Genomic DNA, 25,492 nt, shown 5'->3' with positions numbered 1-25,492 from the left:
GTGATTGCGGGTGGCGTTCTTGAGGGCAGTCATTTTTTCTGTCGTCTGGTCGTGGCGCCAGGCTTTTTCAAGGGTGCGGCAGTTTTCTTGGATGTTTTGAGTTCGTCAGTGAACCAGGAGGCTTTCTTGCTGCCGGGTCTGCTGGGAGGGTTCTTCAGTGGTGCAAGGTCGTCGGCGCAGTTGGTGAGCCACTGTGTGAAGGTGCGGGCTGCTTCGTTGGGGTCCGTTGTGCTGGCCGGAGGGTTCTGGCTGAGGGAGGTGGTGAGCTGGTCGGCTGTGATCTTGCTCCAGCTCCTGCGAGGAACCTGTTGCGGGTGGTGGTGGGTCGTGGTTCTTCTGAAGTTGAAGTGGACGCAGCTGTGATCAGTTCAATGAAGTCCGGTGGATGTGCTTGCTGGAGGAGAAGACGGGGTCAAGCGTGTGGCCGGCGTAGTGGGTGGGGGTGTTCACCAGTTGCTTGAGTCCGAGGTTGGCGAGGTTGTCCAGCAGGGTGGTGGTGTTGCTGTCGTTGTTTTTCTCCAGGTGGAAGTTGAGGTCCCCTAGGAGGATGTAGACAGCGGAGGGGAGGGCGTGCGGGCTGATGAAGTCTGCGATGTCTTCGCTGAATTGTGTGCGTGGTCCCGGGGGTCTGTAGATGAGGGTGCCTCTGAGGGTGGTCTTGGGGTCGGTGTGTATCTGGAAGTGGAGGTGCTCGGCGGCGGTGAAGGTGTCGTCGGAGTTGGTCGTGATGCGGATGGTGTTCCTGTGGACGATGGCGATTCCTCCTCCGGTCTGGTTGACGCGGTCCCTCCGGGTGATCTTGTATCCGCCCGGGATGGCTATGGCGATGTCGGGCGCTGAGGAGGCGTTCATCCAGGTTTCCGTGAGGAAGGCGACGTCTGGTGATGTTGTGTCGAGCAGGTTCCAGAGTTCGACGGCGTGTCTGTGGACGGAGCGGGTGTTGAGCAGGATGCACTTGAGGTGGTTGTTGCTGGTGTCTGGCCTTTTGGGTGCGGTGCAGGTCCGGAGGCAGGTGAACTTGCAGGCTTGGCAGCTGAAGGGTCCGTGGGTGCGTTTCGGGGTGGCTCGGTAGCAGGCGGGGTTCCGGTCGGGTTTGAGTGCGTTGAGGGTGGCGGCGTCGTAAGTCCGTCGTGTTGGCTGGCATCGTTGGGGGGTCAGGGGTCCTGGCGCTGGGCGCGGTCCAGGCGTGGACGGGCGTAGACGGGCTTGCCTTTGGCATGCCTTCGGTGCGCCATCAGTGCGCCCGCTGCGCGTGAGCGCTGCGCGTACGCGTGGACTCTGCCATAAATGGCGAAGTGGGAGGGAGGAGCAGCTGGGAGGCGGGAGCGGGGCGGCGAATGGGAAGGGAGGGGAGGATACAGAAAGGAAAAGGGGGCGGGCCGCAGGAGAGCAGCGGCGGGGATCGGGGAGCGGGGGGGGGTGCGCTGGCGGGAGAAACGATGTCGAGGGGCGGCGAGGGAGAGGAAAGGCACAATCAGGGAAACAGAGGCAATATAGCAGGTACAAATACAGGGCACAGTATACAATCACAAGTAGAAATACCGATTCTAAGAACAGGAGGCACAAAAGTACAGGAAGCGGCTAACTCGGCAGTAGCGGCGAAGCCTGGGCGCACTCACGAGGAGCCGTGCGGTGCGAGGAGCGACCTGCCCTTCGACAGGGTCAAAAGTCACCGGCACTTGGGTGGAGGACTGTTTCGCTGTGCCAGTGTCTGTTGTCTTCTTGGCGTGTTCAAAATGTATTTTTGGCTGAGATTTATCTGGTTTCCCCATCGTCTAAGGCTATACTGGCGGTATGCGTCTCATAGAAGCAAGGCACTGCAACCTGGTTGGTGGCGTGGGCAGCACCTGCAGCGCAGTCTGTGCCGCTGTGGAGGCTAGGGAGCCCTCGATTAGCACGTGTGTATCAGACTAGGCACCGCTGTGCCACCCGCCAGAGTTCAGGCAGTGCGCAGCCAGTTTTTGAGAAGTCAGGGCTGCCAGAAGTTCAGATCAGCGGCTTGCCCGCACCTCGCAGCGCCCATTGGGTCACAGGCACCGCACGTGGACGTTGCCGCTCTCCCGGTGCGATTAACATGGGCCCCAGCAATATATACAGTCATGGTTGCAGGCGAGGTGGGGAGACAGATGGAGAACCCTCTGCAACACGATGATAAGCCTCCCCCAATATGCGCACCTCAGTAGTGGCAGCTGATAGACCAAGTTACTGGGAAGGGTCACAATTCCGGGTCGTGCAGCCCAGCGCAAGTCGCAGCTGTCTCCCCCTCTATGTGTGGCTTCAAGCAGGTGGGAATCGCTGGTGTAGTGAGATAGAGGGTCCCCGTTGGTGCCAACAGACATCTCAGGCTTATGGGGTCTCCTAAAGTGATGCGGTTCTTAAGCGCGTCACGTACCTGCAGCAGTCAGTCTCCCGCTGGCGCTGCCACAGCATGCCGATCGCAGTTACTCCCGGGTATTCACACGCACACTGCGCGGCTGCCGCCTCTCGGGCCTGGGCCCATGCGCCTGATGGCGCCAACCTCCGTCCAGGTGAGCCGCTCGACCTCCGCAACAGCCTCTGTGGCTCAAACAGGAACTCCTCTCTCCGGGGGCACAGCTCAGGATGGTCGTGGGTTCACACAGCAATGCACTGCCTTCGCTGCACGACTGCAGCCGCCGATGCGATCCCAAGGTTCCGCACTTCATCTCTGCAGCTATGCCACCTGGGTCGTGGGCCCTCGCATGCGCTCCTCCCAGGCCTCACGCCGGCCGCAAGTTAAAGGCAGTTTTCAGGGGTTCAGGAGTTATTTCACCGCCTTTCTTTGGTGTAGCTTGTCGCTGCGCACTTCCGGTGTCGAAATCTGTATGTCTCATCACGTGAGACGGGCCATCCGTGCAGGATAATTAAAGGATTTTGAAGTAACCGCGCAAGCTTGCTTACAAAGCGGCCATTAGCAGGCATGTCTAGCTCCGCCTCTTTACATTTTTTACTTGTTAACTTCCTCTCTTCGCTCCTGTGATTTCCAGAACTGATGCTGTGGAATCTCATCTTCTGGTGCATCTGGCACCCTCAGGTAGTAGATCAGTTTGTTTCCTAAATCTTTCATGTACAAACTGTTGTAGAAAGAGGTGGCTGAAGGGCCTGGCTCATAGATTAAAAGCTATGCCTGGGTGCAGTTCCGCTAAGCAGAACTCCGCAAAGTGACCCAAAAACTCAGCTGTGCTACCCGGAGTTCTGCAAGCAGCGGAGTGCATTTTGTAGCCGCATATTTTTTGCGCCGGATGTTTGTCTTGCGCTGTAAAATCAGCACGAACGTCACAACATGCAGCGCAAGAGTACTCTGCCTCTCTGCCACTCAAGTAGATGTTCTACTGGAGTGGTAGCTTCCTCAATGCAAACGGAATTTTTCTCAACACGAGCTGTAGCAAACCATAAGATCTCCCGTGTTGAGAAATCTCGCATGGAGGTAATCTGGAGTAAGATTGTCCACGCTCGCGCTTGCCAACTTAACGTGCCTGAGCGAAGAAAAAACTCAGCTATGCGAAGTGGAGCTTTTAGGGACTCAGCGTGCTACATGGAGCGCAGAGTACGAAAAACTCCACAAGCTGAATTTCACGCCAAGGTCTATTAAAAGCATGGCAACATGCAAATACCCTTAAGGTTTGCAGGACAGAATCTCATGTCCAATCTCTAATCACACATAAAATTTTAGGGCAGTCGGGGCTTAATGAGTAAGTACATTACATTTCCAAGACACATTACTTCAGAACACCCGTTTGAAGCTCCATTACAATCTGAGCACAGTTCTACACAGCTCGTCAAACTCGTGAAATGCATGTTTAAACAAAAAAAGAACAGTATGTGGAATTTGTGCCAGACGAGCATAGCTTAATACTTCTTTGTAATTTGGGTCCGCTACACAATGCCTTTGTTACTTTGTTTAAAACTGCATCCAGTCCCATTGGTAACCTCAGTGCAGCCCTGAGAAGAACTTTAAAAAAACAGCCTTAAGGAGCTGCACCCTTGATTATAGATGCTAACCCAGCCAACTGTGTTCTATGTACATATTTTGGTCGGTTTGGGCTCTTTTGTATCTTCTGCACGGAGCTTCTCAGTATGGTCACTGTTCATTCTCTTCACCTGACTCAGATTGAGACTAACTCTGTTATTCTACCCCTCTCTCGGGTTACTATAGTGAATCTCCTTACCGGAAGACTCTAAAACCAGTCTATCATACTTTCTCCAGAGTTTGTTGGCGTTCACCTTGTAACACCCTGGTAGTCATGCCACACTCCAGTAGGATGATTCCTGTTAAAGAAGTTGGGTCCTCTCAGTTCCTTTTCCTTCACAAACAGCACGAGGCATAGCTCAGTAACAGCTGCCCTGCCCATTTCAGTCATTGCTGCCTTTATGCTAACTGATTCTTTGATTTTCCTTTTCCTTTAGAAGGACCTCGGAGGTAAGGATTGGTTGATGAAGGCTACAACCATGTCACCAGAGGCGGGAAACACTTCCAACAGCAGCCGCTACGACTGCAACCCTGTTTCTACAGCAGTGAGTCATGGGGGACCATCAATGCTCCTTCTTCTATCTCTTCACTTCCCTTTATATCCTCTCTTTGTGTCTTCTATCCTACTTTCATAACCTTTATCACACTCCCTCTCTTGGTTGTTTTCAGTGATTTACCTCTCTCATCTCTGGTCAATAGTATCCCTTACTTCTTTATTATCTTCTGTTATGATACATTATGCCTTTCTGACTTGCTCATTCTCGGGCTTCTTGCTTTTTCCATTTTCTCCAATTTCATGTTTTTGTCCCTCGCACTTCCTTTCGGCCCATTTTGCTGTCTCTACCTCCCACTTCTTTCCGAAATGGATGTCCTCTTGTTTCTGCTCCCTGGCACCGCATGACTTCCACTCACTATCTTAGTGCTGCAAGTCTTACTTTTCACTAATTCTTTCTCCCCTCCATGTCTTTGTTTCCCTTTCTGGTGCCTCTCTCATTGCCCCCCCCCCCATTTTTGGGGGGATACTCTAGATTCTATCCCCTCTCTGTATCTATCACCTCATTTTATTATGAGGTTTTGTAGAACACCTCGATAATGCCCTCCTCCTGTCTTAACCATAGTTCCTATACTGCCTTCCATAGTTATAGCGGTGTCTGAAAGGGGGTATTTTCCAGAATGGAATTTAGTTATGGGTGGGCTCTCAGAAATGTAATTTCCACATTAGTCTATGGTTTGAAGAGTTGGCTGATCGAAGTGAGAGCTACTAATAACGGCTCAATGCAAAGCAGAGTGTGAGACATTTATACTTTCGTGTTTTTTGAAGGCTCCAACAAAAGAAGCACTAGCTTCCAAGGACTTTTTTCAATCACCATGCATCTAAAATGAGGAGGGTGGGGATAAACTGCTAGATCATGAGAGATATTGGTAGAATTATGCACACCTAGTTGCTCAGATTGGATGCTATCATGGTTGGGACTTCAGTAGTGAAAGCTGCAGCTGGAAGCAGAGTTGCTAGTCCACTGCCCAAAGGTTTCCTGTAACAACAACTGGGAGTTTCAAAGAAGGAAAAGTGTTGGCTTCAGGCCCCAAGTGTGACGCCCATTTTTTCAGCAAGACAGCCAACAGCATTTCTCCGCAAGATGGAGCAGATACCAGATAATGATACTGCCTTACATAACTGCTGAGAAGAATCTTTAAAGACTAGGATCCTCCCTTCTTTGTATGCACATTCTTCTTCTTGGCTTTATCATTTCCTTTACCTCCATAGAGTTGTGCTTTTATCCCATTTGTCTCTCACCCCTGCTTCCTCCATTCTTTGTTTCTTGAAAAACCTTCCTTTTCTTACTTGCCTTTGGTAATTTTTCCTGACCCTTAACACTCTTCCCACCTCCATTTCATTCTCTTCTTTCTATCCCTTTTGCCTCACTTTAATTCTTCGTTTCACATTTTACACTCTTCTTTGCCCCTTTGTCTTGTGTTTCTGTGTTGCACATTTTGTTCCATTTTTGTTTTACATTCCTTAAATCACCCACTCAGTTGGATCTCGGGACTCCTGATAAAATGTAGTTTAGGTGAATCACAGGTCAAAAGTGGGGTTGTGGACACGTGAGAATGGTGGGGTAATGGATCTTTGCTAGCATCCAACAGGTAGGAGCAGGACTATTTGTGTCGTTCTAGCTACAGGAAAAAGTTGAAGCCTTTTATTTGCAGGAAGTTATTATACTGATGTAGATTGTCTTATATCTCTTGTATCCTACAGGCCATCTTATTAGCAGATATCCTGCCGACTCTTCTCATTAAATTCACTGCACCGTTTTACATCCATCTCCTGCCGTACCAGTAAGGAAAACTCAAATACGTTTGTCTGCCTCTCTGTGCTTGCATTTATTTACCTCCACTGCCTCTCCTTCCTTCTGCTTTTGTCTCATGTTTTCTCCTTTCTACTCCCCTTCATATTTCATCTCTCCTACCCATTCGCAGCTGTCCTTCCCAGGTTTAACTTCTCCCTTTCATACCTTCTCTTCTGCACTTTCATATCTTCATATCTTCTCTTTTTCATAACTTCCACGTCGTCTCACATCTCTCTTCCCCATGATCTTTAATATTTTCCATACCCTTATATTATTCACATCTCTCGTTCCCTTGTGCTGCTTCTTTCTCCCACCTGTCATAAATGCACTTCCATCTACTCGACTCCCCCCTCATGCAACGTCATACCTTTCCTTCTTGTGCAACTTATTAAATCTTCCTTTTCCTATCCCTGGTCTTCCATGTATTTTTTCTCTTTGTGCCCCTGTAGGCTCACACCCTTGTTCAGCCTCCCTCCTTTACATTGTGCCCTTTCATGTGTTCCCTTTTGCACTGCATCCCTTCCCCCTTTTCCTAATGTGTCCTGACATTCGACCCTCTCGCATGTCTATCGAAATCTTCCAGTTTCTAAGTGTTCTAGCTCTCCTGTTTCCAGTCATATGCTTTCTCCACTTTTATCCTTCCTACCCTCCTTTTTAGGGCTCGCGCCCTTTTGTATGGGATTTTCGAAAGCTGCTCACACGCTTGTGCATGTGAGCAGCTATCCGCGGCTGCCATTGGCTTTCACGTGCTTTTTTTGCAAAAGCCAGCACGCAATTGGGCAAAGGCGGGCGCATGTCCCGCCTTTGCTCCGCCCATTCCCGACGGTGGCCAGCACGCGCAGCAGCGCGCGTTCGCCTTGCTACCGTGCTCCCTCCCCCCGCTCCTCTGTGGTACGCGCGCACCACTAGTTAAGCCTTAGAAGCATCTGGGAAGCCCAGAGTTGAGTTTGCCTGAAAAATTTCGCAGATGTTGGTTTCATTTTTCCATTGCTTTTTTAGGTCTCGCTGAAGCCAACCCGTTAGAGATGCTTTGGTTAGATTAAAGTAAGGGCTTTCAAAAGTGCACCCAAAGACGGATTGCTTACAGTGCATGTGAGCAGGGCGCGTGCACATCACATACCATTTGTCAGCTTGTGAGCCTCGGCATCAGACTTCAAAGGAATACGCTCCCCCGCCCCCTGCATCAGACTTCAAAGGAATCCGCTCCCCCGCCCCCCCGCCACTCAATGCAGAGAGCTTGTTTTTGAAGTCATTGGCACCAGCCCATATTTTTCGTTTCTTTGACATGTTCCACGTCTCGTCCCTCCGCACCCTAATACACGTCAATCACCTTATTTCATGGCATTTCCCCTGTCATTCGCTCCCCTTCACTAGGGCCCCACGCCCCCCTCAATTCTCCATCTCCTTTCTTTTCACAATTGAAGATGCGCCCGAAACATCTGCACTGAGAAAGATGGCGTGTCCCAGCTCACTGCTAAAGGGTTCACTCCGAGCCTGTCATATCGGAAACACGAGTAAGCCGCACAAAAAAGGACATGTAAAATGTAGCTGTCATTTTATAATGTAGCTGTCATTTGTAAATGAATTAAGCTGCGCTGCTTTTCTACCAACGCTATTTGTTAACTCTTTTCATTACAGACTGTAGCGGCTGGGCGAGGGCAATGGTGCCAGGGAGAGGGTTGGGGATACACGCACCACGTTGAACTCCCTCACCAGCCTGCGAGCCCAGCCCGAAGCGTTATTTTCCTTTTTAGGGAGTAATACTAACTTAATCAGGGTCACGCTGATTCTCTCACAAACATATTCTTCCGGTACTTTATTGGATCCTTTTAGTTCACATATTTATAATGAAATAAATACGCCCAAAAGCAGAGGTGAGCTGTACATTGTAAGAACGCATTCGGAGCATTTATCGGCATTCAGAAGTAAGTGGCGACCAGTATACAATAATCTAGCACAGCTTTAGGTGAGACACCTCAGATGGGCTTCGAGCTCGGAGGCCTGTACACTTCTGTTCCAAATACAGTTTAAATGGTGACGTTTTAAATGTTTTCCTCAATGATAATTAAGTGTGTGCTAATCGAAAAGTAACTATAAAAAAGTGCCAGCAAGGGATTTTACTTAAAGGTGTTTATCACAGATTGTTTTTTTAGATACCTGTATATATCTGTTCCAATTGAATTGGTGTCTGAAACATTTATTATGAAGCTACTTAAGTAGACAATAAAAGGAAAGCAACACGGGAAGTTTTTATATAAAAAAGTATTTTCTTTTATATTGATTTCAAGACCAAAAATTCATAGGGTACAAATGAGAATTAATCATAACTCATACAAATGAACAAGAAAATACAAACTTATTTCTAAAATTCATTTGTGTAAAAAGCCCAAACCAATGCAAATAAAAAGACAAGTGACTCCTATTTTGCCAAAATCAAGATCACGTGTGTAATGAAAAGCAGGCAAGGAAATGGACTTTGTCGTCGACGTTTTGGTCTTGTATAGAATAATTCTTTCAGACCATCTTCAGGACTTATAATAAATTTGTGACTGTGACCCCCTAAACAGACATAAAATAAACTGTTATCTATATGTCCCAACTACTCATTTTAGACATTTCATAGAACCCGTGTGCAAAACTCGACCAACATGTCTCTGTTGATTTAGTAAACATTTTCTGACATCACACAGATATTAAGCTTTGTGATTGCTAGGCTGCCAGACCTGTAGATTGTTTAATTTTAGTGTGAATACATTAATTTTAATAAAAAGACAGGTAATGAAGTTCAATCGCTTACTTTTTCTAAAAATCCTTTCTGACTTCAGGATCAATGAAATAGACAAAAGATGACTTGCAGCAACAGTCTTTGCTGATCTAAAGTGAGAAAACACTTGTCAAGTCATTGCGCCACTGAGAAAAAAAGCAATTGCCTCTATTTTAGTGCAACATATGTTTACCTGGATAATCAGCGTTTTGTAAGCTGGACGCTACAGTGAATGGTTCTTCTTCTCACGACCAGTTTTATTCAATAAGGTAGCTCAATTTCATTATTCTTGCCAATCTGTAAAGATTTAAATTAACGATCTTTATTTCCAGTGGCATATTCGAATCATGCTGTTAAGCAATGCTAGTGCCGCATATGTGGATAACCATCGCCTAATAGGTTCAGAAAATGTAGGCTAAGCGTTTTACTCTTTATACCAAACCCGATATAGACAGTAATTGTATTTGTAGTACCGCCAGATTTATTTAATGCAGACTACATCGTATTGAGTGGTGAAACAAATCGTGTTATTCAATAAAATTCACTAAGTGATTTTAAAAACGAAATGCCAATATTGTAACCACAATCTTAAGTGGACACATCCTCGATTTGAGCGCCAACTCCTCTTGGCGAGATTGCGGAAACACTGTGAATGCTGGCAACAGATATTTAAACAAGCATTTGCAATGCAATAGGTCTCACATTAGGAACGTTTGAGGTATTTGTCTTGTACATGACAAATTTGTTATTTATGTGTTATTTTTGAAAATTGTGAAATTAATAGCTTTGTCATTTGCAATGTTAATACTATTCTTTTTTGACAATGTGACACCTATAGCATTTTTAATGCAACATGTTTTGTATTTACGTGAGTAAGAAGTATTGATTTTTCAAATATTACTTAAATAAAAGTTATTGTAATTTATAATGGTAATAGCTTAAACTTTTGTAATTAACTTTTGTGAAGATTATGTTCAGTGTATTTTATTGTGACTAAAATATAGGAACACAAGGGAAATATCAACTTTTTTGTGAAATTTGTAATAAAGCTTGAAACATTGAGAGAACATATTTGAACCAGTTGTTGTTTAATGTTTGCACAGATTGATGCTGTGGTGGCGCTGAGTGATGTTGTGGTGGCGACAAGTGATGCTGTGGCGTTCAGTGGTGCTGTGGTAGCGCATAGTGATGTTGTGGTGCCCCTGAGTGATGCCGTTGTTGTGCGATAAATAGATAGAGTGAGGGCGATAGATAGATAGAGTGAGGGCGATAGATAGCTAGAGGGAGGGGGAAAGATAGATTGAGTGAGGGTGATAGATAGATAGAGTGAGGGTGATAGATAGATAGAGTGAGGGCGATAGATCTATAGAGTGAGGGCGATAGATCTATAGAGTGAGGGCGATAGATCTATAGAGTGAGGGCGATAGATCTATAGAGTGAGGGCGATAGATCTATAGAGTGAGGGCGATAGATCGAGTGAGGGCGATAGATCGAGTGAGGGCGATAGATCGAGTGAGGGCGATAGATCGAGTGAGGACGATAGATCGAGGGAGGGCGATAGATTGAGGGAGGGCGATAGATAGAGTGAGGGCGATAGATAGAGTGAGGGCGATAGAGTGAGGGCGATAGATAGAGTGAGGGCGATAGATAGAGTGAGGGCGATAGATAGAGTGAGGGCGATAGATAGAGTGAGGGCGATAGATAGAGTGAGGGCGATAGATAGAGTGAGGGCGATAGATAGAGTGAGGGCGATAGATAGAGTGAGGGCGATAGATAGATAGAGTGAGGGCGATAGATAGATAGAGTGAGGGCGATAGATAGATAGAGTGAGGGCGATAGATAGATAGAGTGAGGGCGATAGATAGATAGAGTGAGGGCGATAGATAGATAGAGTGAGGGCGATAGATAGATAGAGTGAGGGCGATAGATAGATAGAGTGAGGGCGATAGATAGATAGAGTGAGGGCGATAGATAGATAGAGTGAGGGCGATAGATAGATAGAGTGAGGGCGATAGATAGAGTGAGGGCGATAGATAGAGTGAGGGCGATAGATAGAGTGAGGGCGATAGATAGAGTGAGGGCGATAGATAGAGTGAGGGCGATAGATAGAGTGAGGGCGATAGATAGAGTGAGGGCGATAGATAGAGTGAGGGCGATAGATAGAGTGAGGGCGATAGATAGAGTGAGGGCGATAGATAGAGTGAGGGCGATAGATAGAGTGAGGGCGATAGATAGAGTGAGGGCGATAGATAGAGTGAGGGCGATAGATAGAGTGAGGGCGATAGATAGAGTGAGGGCGATAGATAGAGTGAGGGCGATAGATAGAGTGAGGGCGATAGATAGAGTGAGGGCGATAGATAGAGTGAGGGCGATAGATAGAGTGAGGGCGATAGATAGAGTGAGGGCGATAGATAGAGTGAGGGCGATAGATAGAGTGAGGGCGATAGATAGAGTGAGGGCGATAGATAGAGTGAGGGCGATAGATAGAGTGAGGGCGATAGATAGAGTGAGGGCGATAGATAGAGTGAGGGCGATAGATAGATAGAGTGAGGGCGATAGATAGATAGAGTGAGGGCGATAGATAGATAGAGTGAGGGCGATAGATAGATAGAGTGAGGGCGATAGATAGATAGAGTGAGGGCGATAGATAGATAGAGTGAGGGCGATAGATAGATAGAGTGAGGGCGATAGATAGATAGAGTGAGGGCGATAGATAGATAGAGTGAGGGCGATAGATAGATAGAGTGAGGGCGATAGATAGAGTGAGGGCGATAGATAGAGTGAGGGCGATAGATAGAGTGAGGGCGATAGATAGAGTGAGGGCGATAGATAGAGTGAGGGCGATAGATAGATAGAGTGAGGGCGATAGATAGATAGAGTGAGGGCGATAGATAGATAGAGTGAGGGCGATAGATAGATAGAGTGAGGGCGATAGATAGATAGAGTGAGGGCGATAGATAGATAGAGTGAGGGCGATAGATAGATAGAGTGAGGGCGATAGATAGATAGAGTGAGGGCGATAGATAGATAGAGTGAGGGCGATAGATAGATAGAGTGAGGGCGATAGATAGATAGAGTGAGGGCGATAGATAGATAGAGTGAGGGCGATAGATAGATAGAGTGAGGGCGATAGATAGATAGAGTGAGGGCGATAGATAGATAGAGTGAGGGCGATAGATAGATAGATGGAGTGAGGGTGATAAATAGAGTGAGGGCGATAGATAGATAGAGTGAGGGCGATAGATAGATAGAGTGAGGGCGATAGATAGATAGAGTGAGGGCGATAGATAGATAGAGTGAGGGCGGTAGATAGATAGAGTGAGGGCGGTAGATAGATAGAGTGAGGGCGGTAGATAGATAGAGTGAGGGCGGTAGATAGAGTGAGGGCGGTAGATAGAGTGAGGGCGGTAGATAGAGTGAGGGCGGTAGATAGAGTGAGGGCGATAGATAGAGTGAGGGCGATAGATTGAGGGAGGGCGATAGATTGAGGGAGGGCGATAGATTGAGGGAGGGCGATAGATTGAGGGAGGGCGATAGATTGAGGGAGGGCGATAGATTGAGGGAGGGCGATAGATTGAGGGCGGTAGATAGAGTGAGGGCGATAGAGTGAGGGCGATAGAGTGAGGGCGATAGAGTGAGGGCGATAGAGTGAGGGCGATAGAGTGAGGGCGATAGAGTGAGGGCGATAGAGTGAGGGCGGTAGAGTGAGGGCGATAGAGTGAGGGCGATAGATAGAGTGAGGGCGGGCGATAGATAGAGTGAGGGCGGGCGATAGATAGAGGGAGGGCGGGCGATAGATAGAGGGAGGGCGGGCGATAGATAGAGGGAGGGCGATAGAAAGAGGGAGGGCGATAGATTGAGGGAGGGCGATGGATTGAGGGAGGGCGATGGATTGAGGGAGGGCGATAGATTGAGGGAGGGCGATAGATTAAGGGAGGGCGATAGATTAAGGGAGGGCGATAGATTAAGGGAGGGCGATAGAAAGAGGGAGGGCGATAGATAGAGGGAGGGCGATAGATAGATAGATAGACAGAGTGAATTTATGTTGCACTGAGTAGAGTGTAAGTATGAGGTGTGTAATTATATGGCACTGAATGGTATTATGTGGAGTGTATTTACGTTGCATTGAGAAGAGTGTAATTATGTGGCATGTAATTATGTGGCACTGAGTGGTAATCTGGAGAGTGTATGTTGTATTCAGAAGAGTGTAATTTTGTGGCGTGTAATTATGTGGCACGGAGTGGTATTTGGAGTGTATGTTGCATTGAGTGCAGTGTAATTATGTAGCATATAATTATATGGCACTGAGTGGTATTATTTGGAGTGTATGTTGCATTGAGTGCAGTGTAATTATGTAGCATATAATAATGTGGCACTGTGTGGTATTATATGGAGTGTATTTATGTTGCATTGAGTAGAGTGTAATTACGTTGCGTGTAATTATGTGGCACTGGGTGGTGGTATGAGGTGTGTATGGTGTATTCAGTAGAGTGTAATTATGTTGCATATAACTATGTGGCACTGAGTGGTATTATATGGAGTGTATTTATGTTGCATTGAGTAGAGTGTAATTATGTGGCGTGTAATTATGTGGCACTGAGTGGTAATCTGGAGAGCGTATGTTGTATTCAGAAGAGTGTAATTTTGTGGCATGTAATTATGTGGCACTGAGTGGTATTTGGAGTGTATGTTGCATTGAGTGCAGTGTAATTATGTGGTGTGTAATTATGTGGCACTGAGTGGTATTTGGAGTGTATGTTGCATTGAGTGCTGTGCCATTATGTGGCGTGTAATTATGTGGCACTGAGTGGTATTTGGAGTGTATGTGGTATTGAGTGCAGTATAATTATGTGGCATGTAATTATGTGGCACTGAGTGGTATTTGGAGTGTATGTTGCATTGAGTGCAGTATAATTATGTGGCGTGTAAATATGTGGCACTGAGTGGTATTAAGAATGTATGTTGCATTGAGTGCAGTGTAATTATGTGGAGTGTAATTATGTGGTACTGAGTGGTATTTGGAGAGTATGTTGCATTGAGTGCAGTGTAATTATGTGGCACTGAGTGGTATTTGGAGTGTATGATGCGTTGAGCGCAGTGTAATTATGTAGCATATAATTATGTGGCACTGAGTGGTATTGTGTGGAGTGTGTGTTGTATTCAGTAGAGTGTAATTGTGTGGCGTGGCTGGCTGGATGGATGATGGATGGATGGATAGATGGATGGATGGATGGATGATGGATGGATGAATGGGCAGTGTAAGAGAGAGTGCAGACAGTGACAAAGAGCTTGGAAAGTACAGAGGAAGAGAAAAAGTAATAAAGAGGGAGGGAAAAATAGAAGATGAGTTAAAAACAGAAGAAGCGAGAGAGAACAGGTAGAGAGAGAGAGAAAGGGAATGCTGAAGAGGGACAGAGAGGGTGAACACGTAAGATTGATTGGCAGAGAATGAGGAGCAAAGAAATTGAGTGATACAGAAAGAGAAACCTAAGCCAACTTAAGTACTTCACATTATGGAAGCTTCTCTAGGGTTTAGTACCGGAAGAGCCACGCTCAGAATGTCAATTCATCACGTAATTTCTCTCGAATTTCACAAACACATGTGCACTCACCTAGCAAATGAGGCTGGTGCCATTTTTAGCAACCCACTTAATATGCACGATAATTGTGCAGTGTCTGCTTGTGCAAGACGTGGGGGGTGCATTCTTACGGCCATGAAAGGATGCATTCAAAAGCCAGGCAAAGGCAGCTACCCGACCGCCAGCGGGTGGAGCACTGCAACGCCTGCGCTTGTAAATACAGCCAAACACAAAAGAACCCGACAGAAACATGCCAAACTCTGCCAGTCAATGATCTGTGAGGCTGCTGATGACAGCGGTTGGGTTCCTTGCTATCAGCTCGTCTGTCCAGACAAACTCCGACCAGGCGGATACATACAAACCCTACCTCAGACGCCAACAAGGAGCTCATCTTTAGATCTTAAAATTGGAGCAAATACCTACTCTTACTCTGGAAATTAGCTGTCGGATCACAAAAGAAGCAAGCGTAGGCCTTTACAAGCTGCTGTAATAGTTAAATATTTTTTATTGTATGCACATGCCACAAAGATAAAAAGAAGAAAAAAAACATGCGGCTATTGAAATGGAAACAACACTTCTGTTGGCTGTGACATGGTTTGGAATGGAGAGAAACGTTTGTATGAAGTGGTCAATTCATGCTATATTTAATTCACTGCGCCTCACATGCAACATAATTTAATAATCATAAGGACAATTCATGAAACGCGCTACCAGCCATTCATTTTTGACAGAAAAACAAGCCAAAATAACAAGCTCTTGGCATTGCTGTGGGGAGGGGGGGAGGAGAAATGCGAGACACGGCCTGGTGGCCGTGAAAAGTGTGAGGAGCCAAAAGGAGCAGGGGAGTGAGCGAGTGGGAGGGAAGCCTGGCGACAGGGGGCTGGGGAGAGGAGGCAGGGGAGAGCTCCTTTGAAATGCGGCTGGGGAGCAAATGGCAAGCTTGTGCACGAGCACGTGCACTTGCCGAAATCCGCCCGCCTGGTTCAGCTCCTGTTTTGGGCACTATAGATCGACCATCTGCAATGCGCAAGCGCATTGGCAGAGGTCGACCTAAAAACAATCCCCAGATGGCTATAAGTGCCGAGAAGGAGCAGCAAGCTTACAAGAGCATATGTGATGTAACTGCTCCTTTTGTAAAGCGCTCTGACACCTTCGGGAAAAGTTTGCACTATAAAAAGTCTCATAAAATATTACACAATCCCCAGATGGCTATAAGTGCCGAGAAGCAGCAGCGAGCTTACACAAGTTTTACAACAGCAACAAGATTTAGTTAAAAAGTGGTGCAGCGTGCGGAGCGCTTTTATCTGCTTTGCTTGTTGTTTAAGTATGCAGCTTTGGAGGAAGCGCTATAGCGCTGACTTCCAAAATAGATGTTCATCCAGAAAGTGGGGCAGAATAAAGCAAAACCTCTCCCTTTCCGCTCCAACAGCTCCACTAGAGCTGCTTTGCTTGTTGTTTAAGTATGCAGCTTGGGAGGAAGCGCTATAGCGCTGACTTCCAAAATCGATGTCCATCCAGAAAGTGGGGCAGAATAAAGCAAAACCCCTCCCTTTCCGCTCAAACAGCTCCACTAGAGCTGCGGAAGACCGAAGGGTAGGTACGGAGCAGTAAATATAAAAAAATGAAACCCCTTCCCTTCAACATAATGCCCAGATGGCTATAAGTGCCGAGAAGCATCAGCAAACTTACAAGACCATATGTAATGTAACTGGTCCTTATGTAAAGCGCTCTGGTACCTTCTGGTAAAGTTTGCACTATAAGAAGTTGCATTAAAATAAATAAAATAAAACACAATCCCCTGATGGCTGCAAGTGCCGAGAAGCAGCAGCGAGCTTACAAGAGCTTTACAACAGCAACAAGATTTAGAAACAGAGCAGCATGTCTGCGTTAAAAAGTGGTGCAGCGTGCGGAGCGCTTTTATCTGCTTTGCTTGTTGTTTAAGTATGCAGCTTAGCGCTATAGCGCTGACTTCCGAAATAGATGTTCATCCTGAAAGTGGGGCAGAATAAAGCAAAACCTCTCCCTTTCCGCTCAAACAGCTCCACTCTTGTTGTGCAAGTATGCAGCTTGGGAGGAAGCGTTATAGCGCTGACTTCCAAAATCGATGTTCATCCAGAAAGTGGGGCAGAATAAAGCAAAACCTCTCCCTTTCCACTCAAACAGATCCACTAGAGCTGCGGAAGACTGAAGGGTAGGTACGGAGTAGTAAATATAAAAAAATGAAACCCCTTCCCTTCAACATAATGCCCAGATGGCTATAAATGCCGAGAAGCATCAGCAAACTTACAAGACCATATGTAATGTAACTGGTCCTTATGTAAAGCGGTCTTGTACCTTCGGGTAAAGTTTGCGCTATATAAAGTCGCATTAAAATAAATAAATAAAATAAAACACAATCCATAGATGGCTATAAGTGCCGAGAAGGAGCAGCAAGCTTTCAAGAGCATATGTGATGTAACTGCTCCTTTTGTAAAGCGCTCTGACAAAAAAAGAAACCCCTTCCCTTCAACATAATGCCCAGATGGCTATAAATGCCGAGAAGCATCAGCAAACTTACAAGACCATATGTAATGTAACTGGTCCTTATGTAAAGCGCTCTGGTACCTTCGGGTAAAGTTTGCGCTATATAAAGTCGCATTAAAATAAATAAAATAAAACACAATCCACAGATCGCTATAAGTGCCGAGAAGGAGCAGCAAGCTTACAAGAGCATATGTGATGCAACTGCTCCTTTTGTAAAGCGCTCTGACACCTTCGGGAAAAGTTTGCACTATAAAAAGTCGCATTAAAATAAATAAAATAAAACACAATCCCCAGATGGCTATAAATGCTGAGAAGCAGCAGCGAGCTTACAAGAGCTTTACAACAGCAACAAGATTTAGAAACAGAGCAGCCTTTGATGCAGCAGGGGGCGGAGCGGATCCCTTTCAAGTGAAGCTGCTGGTGGCAGAAGGCTGGCTTTCATGTGCACGCGCTTTTTAGGTCAATGCGCTTGCGCATTGAGCTTGCTTTTCACGGGCACAGCATCAAATCGCCCGATGGTTAAGCTCTCGTTAAGCCCCTATATTCTCGCAAGCTCAATGCGCAAGCGCATTGACAGGCGAGACCTAAAAAAGAAACCTCTTCTTTCACTCAGTCGCTAATGCACCCTTATTTTTGTCAATAGTTCAAGCAATTATTAATGAACATCTGTTTACATTCTGAAGTTCAATGTACTTTTTGTTTTAAATCACACTGAAACCTTAGCATGAAACGCAATTTGCTTGCGAGAGAAGTACAAATCGGACAATTCATACACGCATTTTCGCGCTGGTATAGCCAAGTCACGTGACTTGGCTATACCAGCGCGGTTCCGCCTAGACGACGTCTCCACGCTAGTACGCTCTTCACCTTTCTGTAAGTAAGTTCCCTTAGTATCGTTTCCAGCTTAAACTTTAGCTGGATTTTAAAACAACGAGCAAATGGACATTAGAACGCGAAAATGCGTGCATGAATTGTCCGATTTGTACCTCGCTCGCTTGGCTACCCTATCCCAACAGCACGTACTGCGTGTGTGCTTTTCGGCACTTTCGGCTCCCTGTCGCTGTGCCTTATGCTCCTCCATGCGCCCCCTTATGTTGGCACCATGTGTACCGGACACCCCCCCCTTCCACCTCTTCATTTACAGTAAGCTCTCCTGCCCATCCTTTTCCTGCGTGTCGACCCGTGTCCCCGACGTGTACCCCCGGCTGCTCATGTGCCCCCTGACCTCCACCCATAACAACAAATGTGCTAAGTGCACATCGCTTCCATTTCTTCCTCTGGATCACTCACCTGTATGACCTTTGTCCCTTATGCAGTTTGATCACCACTGTTTGACTCAGTGACCCGTTATTTCCATTTCGGTCTCCAAACATCCCTTTACGGTGTTTTGATTGTTTGTCCACCCTTCTTATTTTCTTAGTTAATATAGCCCCCCTCATTTGCCACACTTGCCTTCTGCTAAGCAGTCAGCACCTCTAACTTGTCGGCTGGGTTGTCCCAGGAGCGGGGGCACCGCGATGTACTCCAGGGTCGTGATGCTTTTTACGGCATTGCTGTCCCACCCATTTACGCTCGTCACTCTACTGCCCCCCCCCCCCCCTTACTCTGGTGATCCGTGCGAAGCCTTATTTTGTGGAGTTCTGGAACTGTATTCCTGTATGCATGGGTGTTGTTTATACTTCGTTACCCCTAGAAATTAACCTTTTTGAGTTTAGTGCGACACAGTGGGCCTCTACAGACACTTCTTTAACTGTCTGTCACCCCACATCCAAGACAGTGGTGTGCCAGCTTCGTATTTTCAAATTCAGGCCCCTCCGATCTTAAATATCTTTTGATCTCTTAGGGCATGTCATAGCTTCGTAGTTTCTAGCTAAATGGACGATGCAGTTGGGCACTGGGTGAGGGTGAAAGCAGAATGTGTATTCTAGTGGATAATAATCAGAGTATCCCGTACTTGTGGGACAGGATGGAGAGATTTTTTCTTGTTGTAAATTGCTCTGTACTTTTTAAAGACACACGAAGGCTGTGCCCCTCCCAAATTTCCTGCTTTAAACTTTGTCACTCTGCACCCTCACACACTCTGCACCCTCACACACTCTGCACCCTCACACACACTGCACCCTCACACACTGCACCCGTTTGTTTACCGCACTCATTATTACTTCACTCATATCCCTCGTTTTTTTAACAATAACAAATTACACACAATTGAAAACACCTGTCTGCAGTTTTCACTGTTATTTATCACAAAAGGTTCCTGTATTTTTCACGGACATAAAATAGAACTATTACACAATACAATCACTAAACAAAGAAACAAACTGCTACATTCCTTATTAAAAAAAGACCATTCAGGCATAAACATGCATTTGACTGTGCCACAACACACACACTGAACCGGCCACACACACTGCGCTCTCACACTATTTTAGGCCACACACACTGCGCCCTCACACTACTTTAGACCACACACACACTGCGCCCTCACACTACTTTAGGCTACACACACGGCACCCTCACACTACTTTAGGCCACACACACTGCGCCCTCACACTACTTTAGGCCACACACTCTGCACCCTCACACACTCTGCACCCTCACACACTCTGCACCCTCACACACTCTGCACCCTCACACACTCTGCACCCTCCCACACTCTGCACCCTCCCACACTCTGCACCCTCCCACACTCCGCACCCTCATACACTCTGCACCCTCACACAATCTGCACCCTCACACACGCAGTGCCATATAATTATATGCTACATAATTACACTGCACTCAATGCAACATACACTCCAAACAATACCACTCAGTGCCACATAATTACACGCCACACAATTATACTCTACTGAATACAACATACACTCCACACAATACCACTCAGTGCCTCATAATTATATGCTACATAATTACACTGCGCTCAAGGCAACATACACTCCAAATATCACTCAGTGCCACATATTTCCACACCACATAATTACACTCTACTGAATGCAACACACACTCCAAACAATACCACTCAGTGCCACATAATTACACGCCACACAATTACACTATACTGAATACAACATACACTCCACACAATACCACTCAGTGCCACATAATTATATGCTACATAATTACACTGCGCTCAACACAACATACACTCCAAATACCACTCAGTGCCACATAATTACACGCCACATAATTACACTGCACTCAATGCAACATACACTCCAAATACCACTCAGTGCCACATAATTACACGCCACACAATTACACTCTACTGAATGCAACACACACTCCACACAATACCATTCAGTGCCACATAATTATATGCTACATAATTACAATGCAACATACACTCCAAACAATACCACTCAGTGCCACATAATTACACCCCAGACAATTACACTCTACTGAATACAACATACACTCCTCATAATACCACTCAGTGACACATAATTATATGCTACATAATTACACTGCGCTCAATGCAACATACACTGCAAATACCACTCAGTGCCACATAATTATATGCTACATATTTACACTGCGCTCAACGCAACATACACTCCAAATACCACTCAGTGCCACATAATTACACGGCACATAATTACACTGCACTCAATGCAACATACGCTTCAAATACCGCCCAGTGCCACATAATTACATGCCACATAATTACACGCCACATAATTACACTGCACTCAATGCAACATACACTCCAAATACCACTTAGTGCCACATAATTACATGCCACATAATTACACTGCACTCAATGCAACATACACTCCAAATACCTCTCAGTGCCACATAGTTATCCGCCACATAATTACACTGCACTCAATGCAACATACACTCCAAATACCACTCAGTGCCACATAATTACACGCCACATAATTACACTGCACTCAATGCAACATACACTCCAAATACCACTCAGTGTAGTCTTTCTTTATTGATTGGTTAAAAAAACAATTTGCAATTTGCAACATGACAAACAAATTAATAAAAATGAATCTGATAAAATGAGTTTAAAACAGTTAATTTAAAATAGTTTGGGATTCAGGGGTCCAATGAGTTCTAGTAATGTCCCGGTACAGTACTTAAATCTGGATTACTTGTAAACTGGTTCGGATATTGCGTCTGTTAACACCACCGTCTGCTGTAATGTGGAGACTTTGGGATGGAGTGTGGCTTCGAGGGATTTTATCGCTTTATGGACAAATTTTGAAAGCCCAATGTTTAGCTTGACGTTGTCAGGGTCGAGAGCGGCCATTATTGCCTGGCGGCAAGATCGAACTTCCAACTGGATACATTGGCCTCGCAACAGTGACCGTCTGGCTGTAAGCAGTGCGGGGCATGCACAGACGATATGTTCAATTGATTCTGAATGGTAGCCGCACAATCTGCATTTCGTGCAACTACTCGGCCGCCGCCATTCCGGGAGGTTCATCAGAAAGGGCCATTCTCCCATCCTCAGGGCTAAAAATTTGTGTTTCCAATAAAGTGCGTATGTGCTTGACAACCACTCAGTGCCACATAATTACATGCCACATAATTACACTGCACTCAATGCAACATACGCTCCAAATACCACTCAGTGCCACATAATTACACACCACATAATTACACTCTACTGAATGCAACACACACACCACACAATACCACTCAGTGCCACATAGTTACCCGCCACATAATTACACTCTACTGAATACAACATACACTCCAGACAGTACCACTCAGTGCCACATAATTATATGCTACATAATTACACTGCACTCAATGCAACATACACTCCAAATACCACTAAGTGCCACATAATTACACGCCACATGATAACACTGCACTCAATGCAACATACACTCCAAATACCACTCAGTGCCACATAATTACACGCCACATAATTACACTGCACTCAATGCAACCTACACTCCAAATACCTCTCAGTGCCACATAGTTATCCGCCACATAATTACACTGCACTCAATGCAACATACACTCCAAATACCACTCAGTGCCACATAATTACACGCCACATAATTACACTGCACTAAATGCAACATACACTTCAAATACCACTCAGTGCCACATAGTTACATGCCACATAATTAGACTGCACTCAATGCAACATACACTCCAAATACCACTCAGTGCCACATAATTACACGCCACATAATTACACTCTACGGGAATGCAAAACACACTCCACACAATACCACTCAGTGCCACATGATTATATACTACATAATTACACTGCACTCAATGCAACATACACTCCAAACAATACCACTGAGTGCCACATAATTACACGCCACATAATTACACTCTACTGAATACAACATACACTCCAGACAATACCAATCAATCAATCAAAGCTTTATTTCGATATGAATATATCATAAAAGCATTTTACAAATTGCGTAAAAGAGTACAAATCATAAAATATATACAAAGATACCAGGTTAAAAAAGTCTTAAAAAACACAGTTGGGGGATGCAAATTGCTCTACAAGAATAATACCATACTTATTCTGAGTATTTAGTAATTAATACGCTACATACCCCAACATGAACGTTTAAAAATGAATTAAACTGTATCAGCTTTGAATCGGAGTAAAAACAGAGTTTAAAAAACCTTCAACCAGGACATAACGCTTTTGATCTTAATACCCATGGCCAGTTAAGAAATTTGGCCACACCGCAAGCCAGGGTTGTGTTAGTATCTACTTGCATTATTCCAAGTACTTCTCGGTGATTCCTGGTTCCTAGTTGCCAACAGATAGGTTTTAACCATTTTATTCCTGGCTTGGTGTATGCAGGGCATGTGAACACAAAATGCGGGACACTTTCATCCACTCCTTCACAGTGTGGGCAAGTTGAGTGTGTTTGATGGGGAGGCTTCCATTTGTTGGTGTGTTCACGGACAGGAAGCATGCCCAGTCTGATCTCTATGTAAAGGGCCCTATCCCTGGGTTTCTGAATAAAGTCTAAATAAGACTCCAGGCTGGAAACCTGTTTATGCAAATGAAACTCGTCAGTCAGTCTACCTAGGCTGGGATTTCTATTTTCCTGGATGTCAATCCATGCCCAGTAGGCACCTTTGATATCTGACTTATTCAACGTGGTCCCTGACTCCCAGGCTGCTCTGAATCTCAAAGCTAAAAGGAACTTTTTTATATTAGATAACCAACTGATTTATAGGATCCCTCCAGACTCATCACTTCTCTTAGGCCATCGGCGTATTTAGATAACTCAGGTGTGCGCCAAAGACGGGCCCAATAGAGAAGTGGGCGTAAAGTGGCAAGATCCTTCAATGAGCGGCGTCCCAGGTCGCTCAATAGTGGCTTAGTGGGTGTTCCTTGTGGGAGTGAGACTTACTCTCTAAAGAATTTATTTTCTGCCTTTACAATATCATCAACTTTCTCAAAGCCCCAAAGTTCAGCACCGTAAAGTGCTGAACCTACGGCATTGGCAGCATAGATCACAAAGGCAGGAGCAATTGGCCTAGATTTTGAGGAGCGATGTTCTCTTCCTATCACACCCACAACCCGCTTGTGATTCAGGGCCATTTTGCCAATATGCGGTTTCCAGCTCAATTTATCTGAAATTCTAATTCCCAGGTAATCAAACGTTTTAACACATTTCAAGTTTGAAAGTGGGCTTTACCAACCTACTAGTATTAAAATAGAGGAGCTTGGTCTTGGAAGTATTAATTACTAAGCCCCTCAAATTACAAAAAAAGGTGGAACCTATTTAACAGTTTTTGCAGTCCGGCAGGGGTTTTGGATATCAATAAGGTGTCATCTGCAAAGAGTAAGGCGGGCACCTTATCGCCCGCCAGGACTGGGGCATCAGCATTTATTTCTAATAAATAGGAAACCACCCCATTCACAAAAAGAGAAAAGAGGGTAGGAGCCATGACGCAGCCCTGACGGACGCCCTGAGGGAGGGCGATAGAAAGAGGGAGGGCGATAGAAAGAGGGAGGGCGATAGATAGAGGGAGTGGGATAGATAGATAGATAGACAGAGTGAATTTATGTTGCACTGAGTAGAGTGTAAGTATGAGGTGTGTAATTATATGGCACTGAATGGTATTATGTGGAGTGTATTTACGTTGCATTGAGAAGAGTGTAATTATGTGGCACTGAGTGGTAATCTGGAGAGTGTATGTTGTATTCAGAAGAGTGTAATTTTGTGGCGTGTAATTATGTGGCACGGAGTGGTATTTGGAGTGTATGTTGCATTGAGTGCAGTGTAATTATGTAGCATATAATTATATGGCACTGAGTGGTATTATTTGGAGTGTATGTTGCATTGAGTGCAGTGTAATTATGTAGCATATAATAATGTGGCACTGTGTGGTATTATATGGAGTGTATTTATGTTGCATTGAGTAGAGTGTAATTACGTTGCGTGTAATTATGTGGCACTGGGTGGTGGTATGAGGTGTGTATGGTGTATTCAGTAGAGTGTAATTATGTTGCATATAACTATGTGGCACTGAGTGGTATTATATGGAGTGTATTTATGTTGCATTGAGTAGAGTGTAATTATGTGGCGTGTAATTATGTGGCACTGAGTGGTAATCTGGAGAGCGTATGTTGTATTCAGAAGAGTGTAATTTTGTGGCATGTAATTATGTGGCACTGAGTGGTATTTGGAGTGTATGTTGCATTGAGTGCAGTGTAATTATGTGGTGTGTAATTATGTGGCACTGAGTGGTATTTGGAGTGTATGTGGTATTGAGTGCAGTATAATTATGTGGCATGTAATTATGTGGCACTGAGTGGTATTTGGAGTGTATGTTGCATTGAGTGCAGTATAATTATGTGGCGTGTAAATATGTGGCACTGAGTGGTATTTAGAATGTATGTTGCATTGAGTGCAGTGTAATTATGTGGAGTGTAATTATGTGGTACTGAGTGGTATTTGGAGAGTATGTTGCATTGAGTGCAGTGTAATTATGTGGCACTGAGTGGTATTTGGAGTGTATGATGCGTTGAGCGCAGTGTAATTATGTAGCATATAATTATGTGGCACTGAGTGGTATTGTGTGGAGTGTGTGTTGTATTCAGTATAGTGTAATTGTGTGGCGTGGCTGGCTGGATGGATGATGGATGGATGGATAGATGGATGGATGGATGGATGATGGATGGATGAATGGGCAGTGTAAGAGAGAGTGCAGACAGTGACAAAGAGCTTGGGAAGTACAGAGGAAGAGAAAAAGTAATAAAGAGGGAGGGAAAAATAGAAGATGAGTTAAAAACAGAAGAAGCGAGAGAGAACAGGTAGAGAGAGAGAGA

The 25,492-nt window shown here is 45.3% G+C and overlaps 1 protein-coding gene across 2 annotated transcripts in view; it reads left to right on the top strand.

Annotated features, from left to right (window-relative positions):
• CLN3 (CLN3 lysosomal/endosomal transmembrane protein, battenin) overlaps nucleotides 1–25,492 on the top strand; it is a 1,158,832-nt gene that overhangs the window by 277,674 nt on the left and 855,666 nt on the right. For both annotated transcript variants that reach the window (XM_078652328.1, XM_078652329.1), the window contains exons 4-5: nucleotides 4,426–4,533; nucleotides 6,246–6,325. In XM_078652328.1, the coding sequence (XP_078508454.1) occupies nucleotides 4,426–4,533; nucleotides 6,246–6,325 (188 nt within the window). The remainder of the gene's footprint in view (nucleotides 1–4,425; nucleotides 4,534–6,245; nucleotides 6,326–25,492) is intronic.

Source organism: Lissotriton helveticus, chromosome 7, assembly GCF_964261635.1.
Source record: "Lissotriton helveticus chromosome 7, aLisHel1.1, whole genome shotgun sequence".
NCBI classification, from domain to species: Eukaryota; Metazoa; Chordata; class Amphibia; order Caudata; family Salamandridae; genus Lissotriton; species Lissotriton helveticus.
The sequence above is the reverse complement of the archived record's forward strand: the minus strand, read 5'-3'. Positions and strand labels throughout refer to the sequence as shown.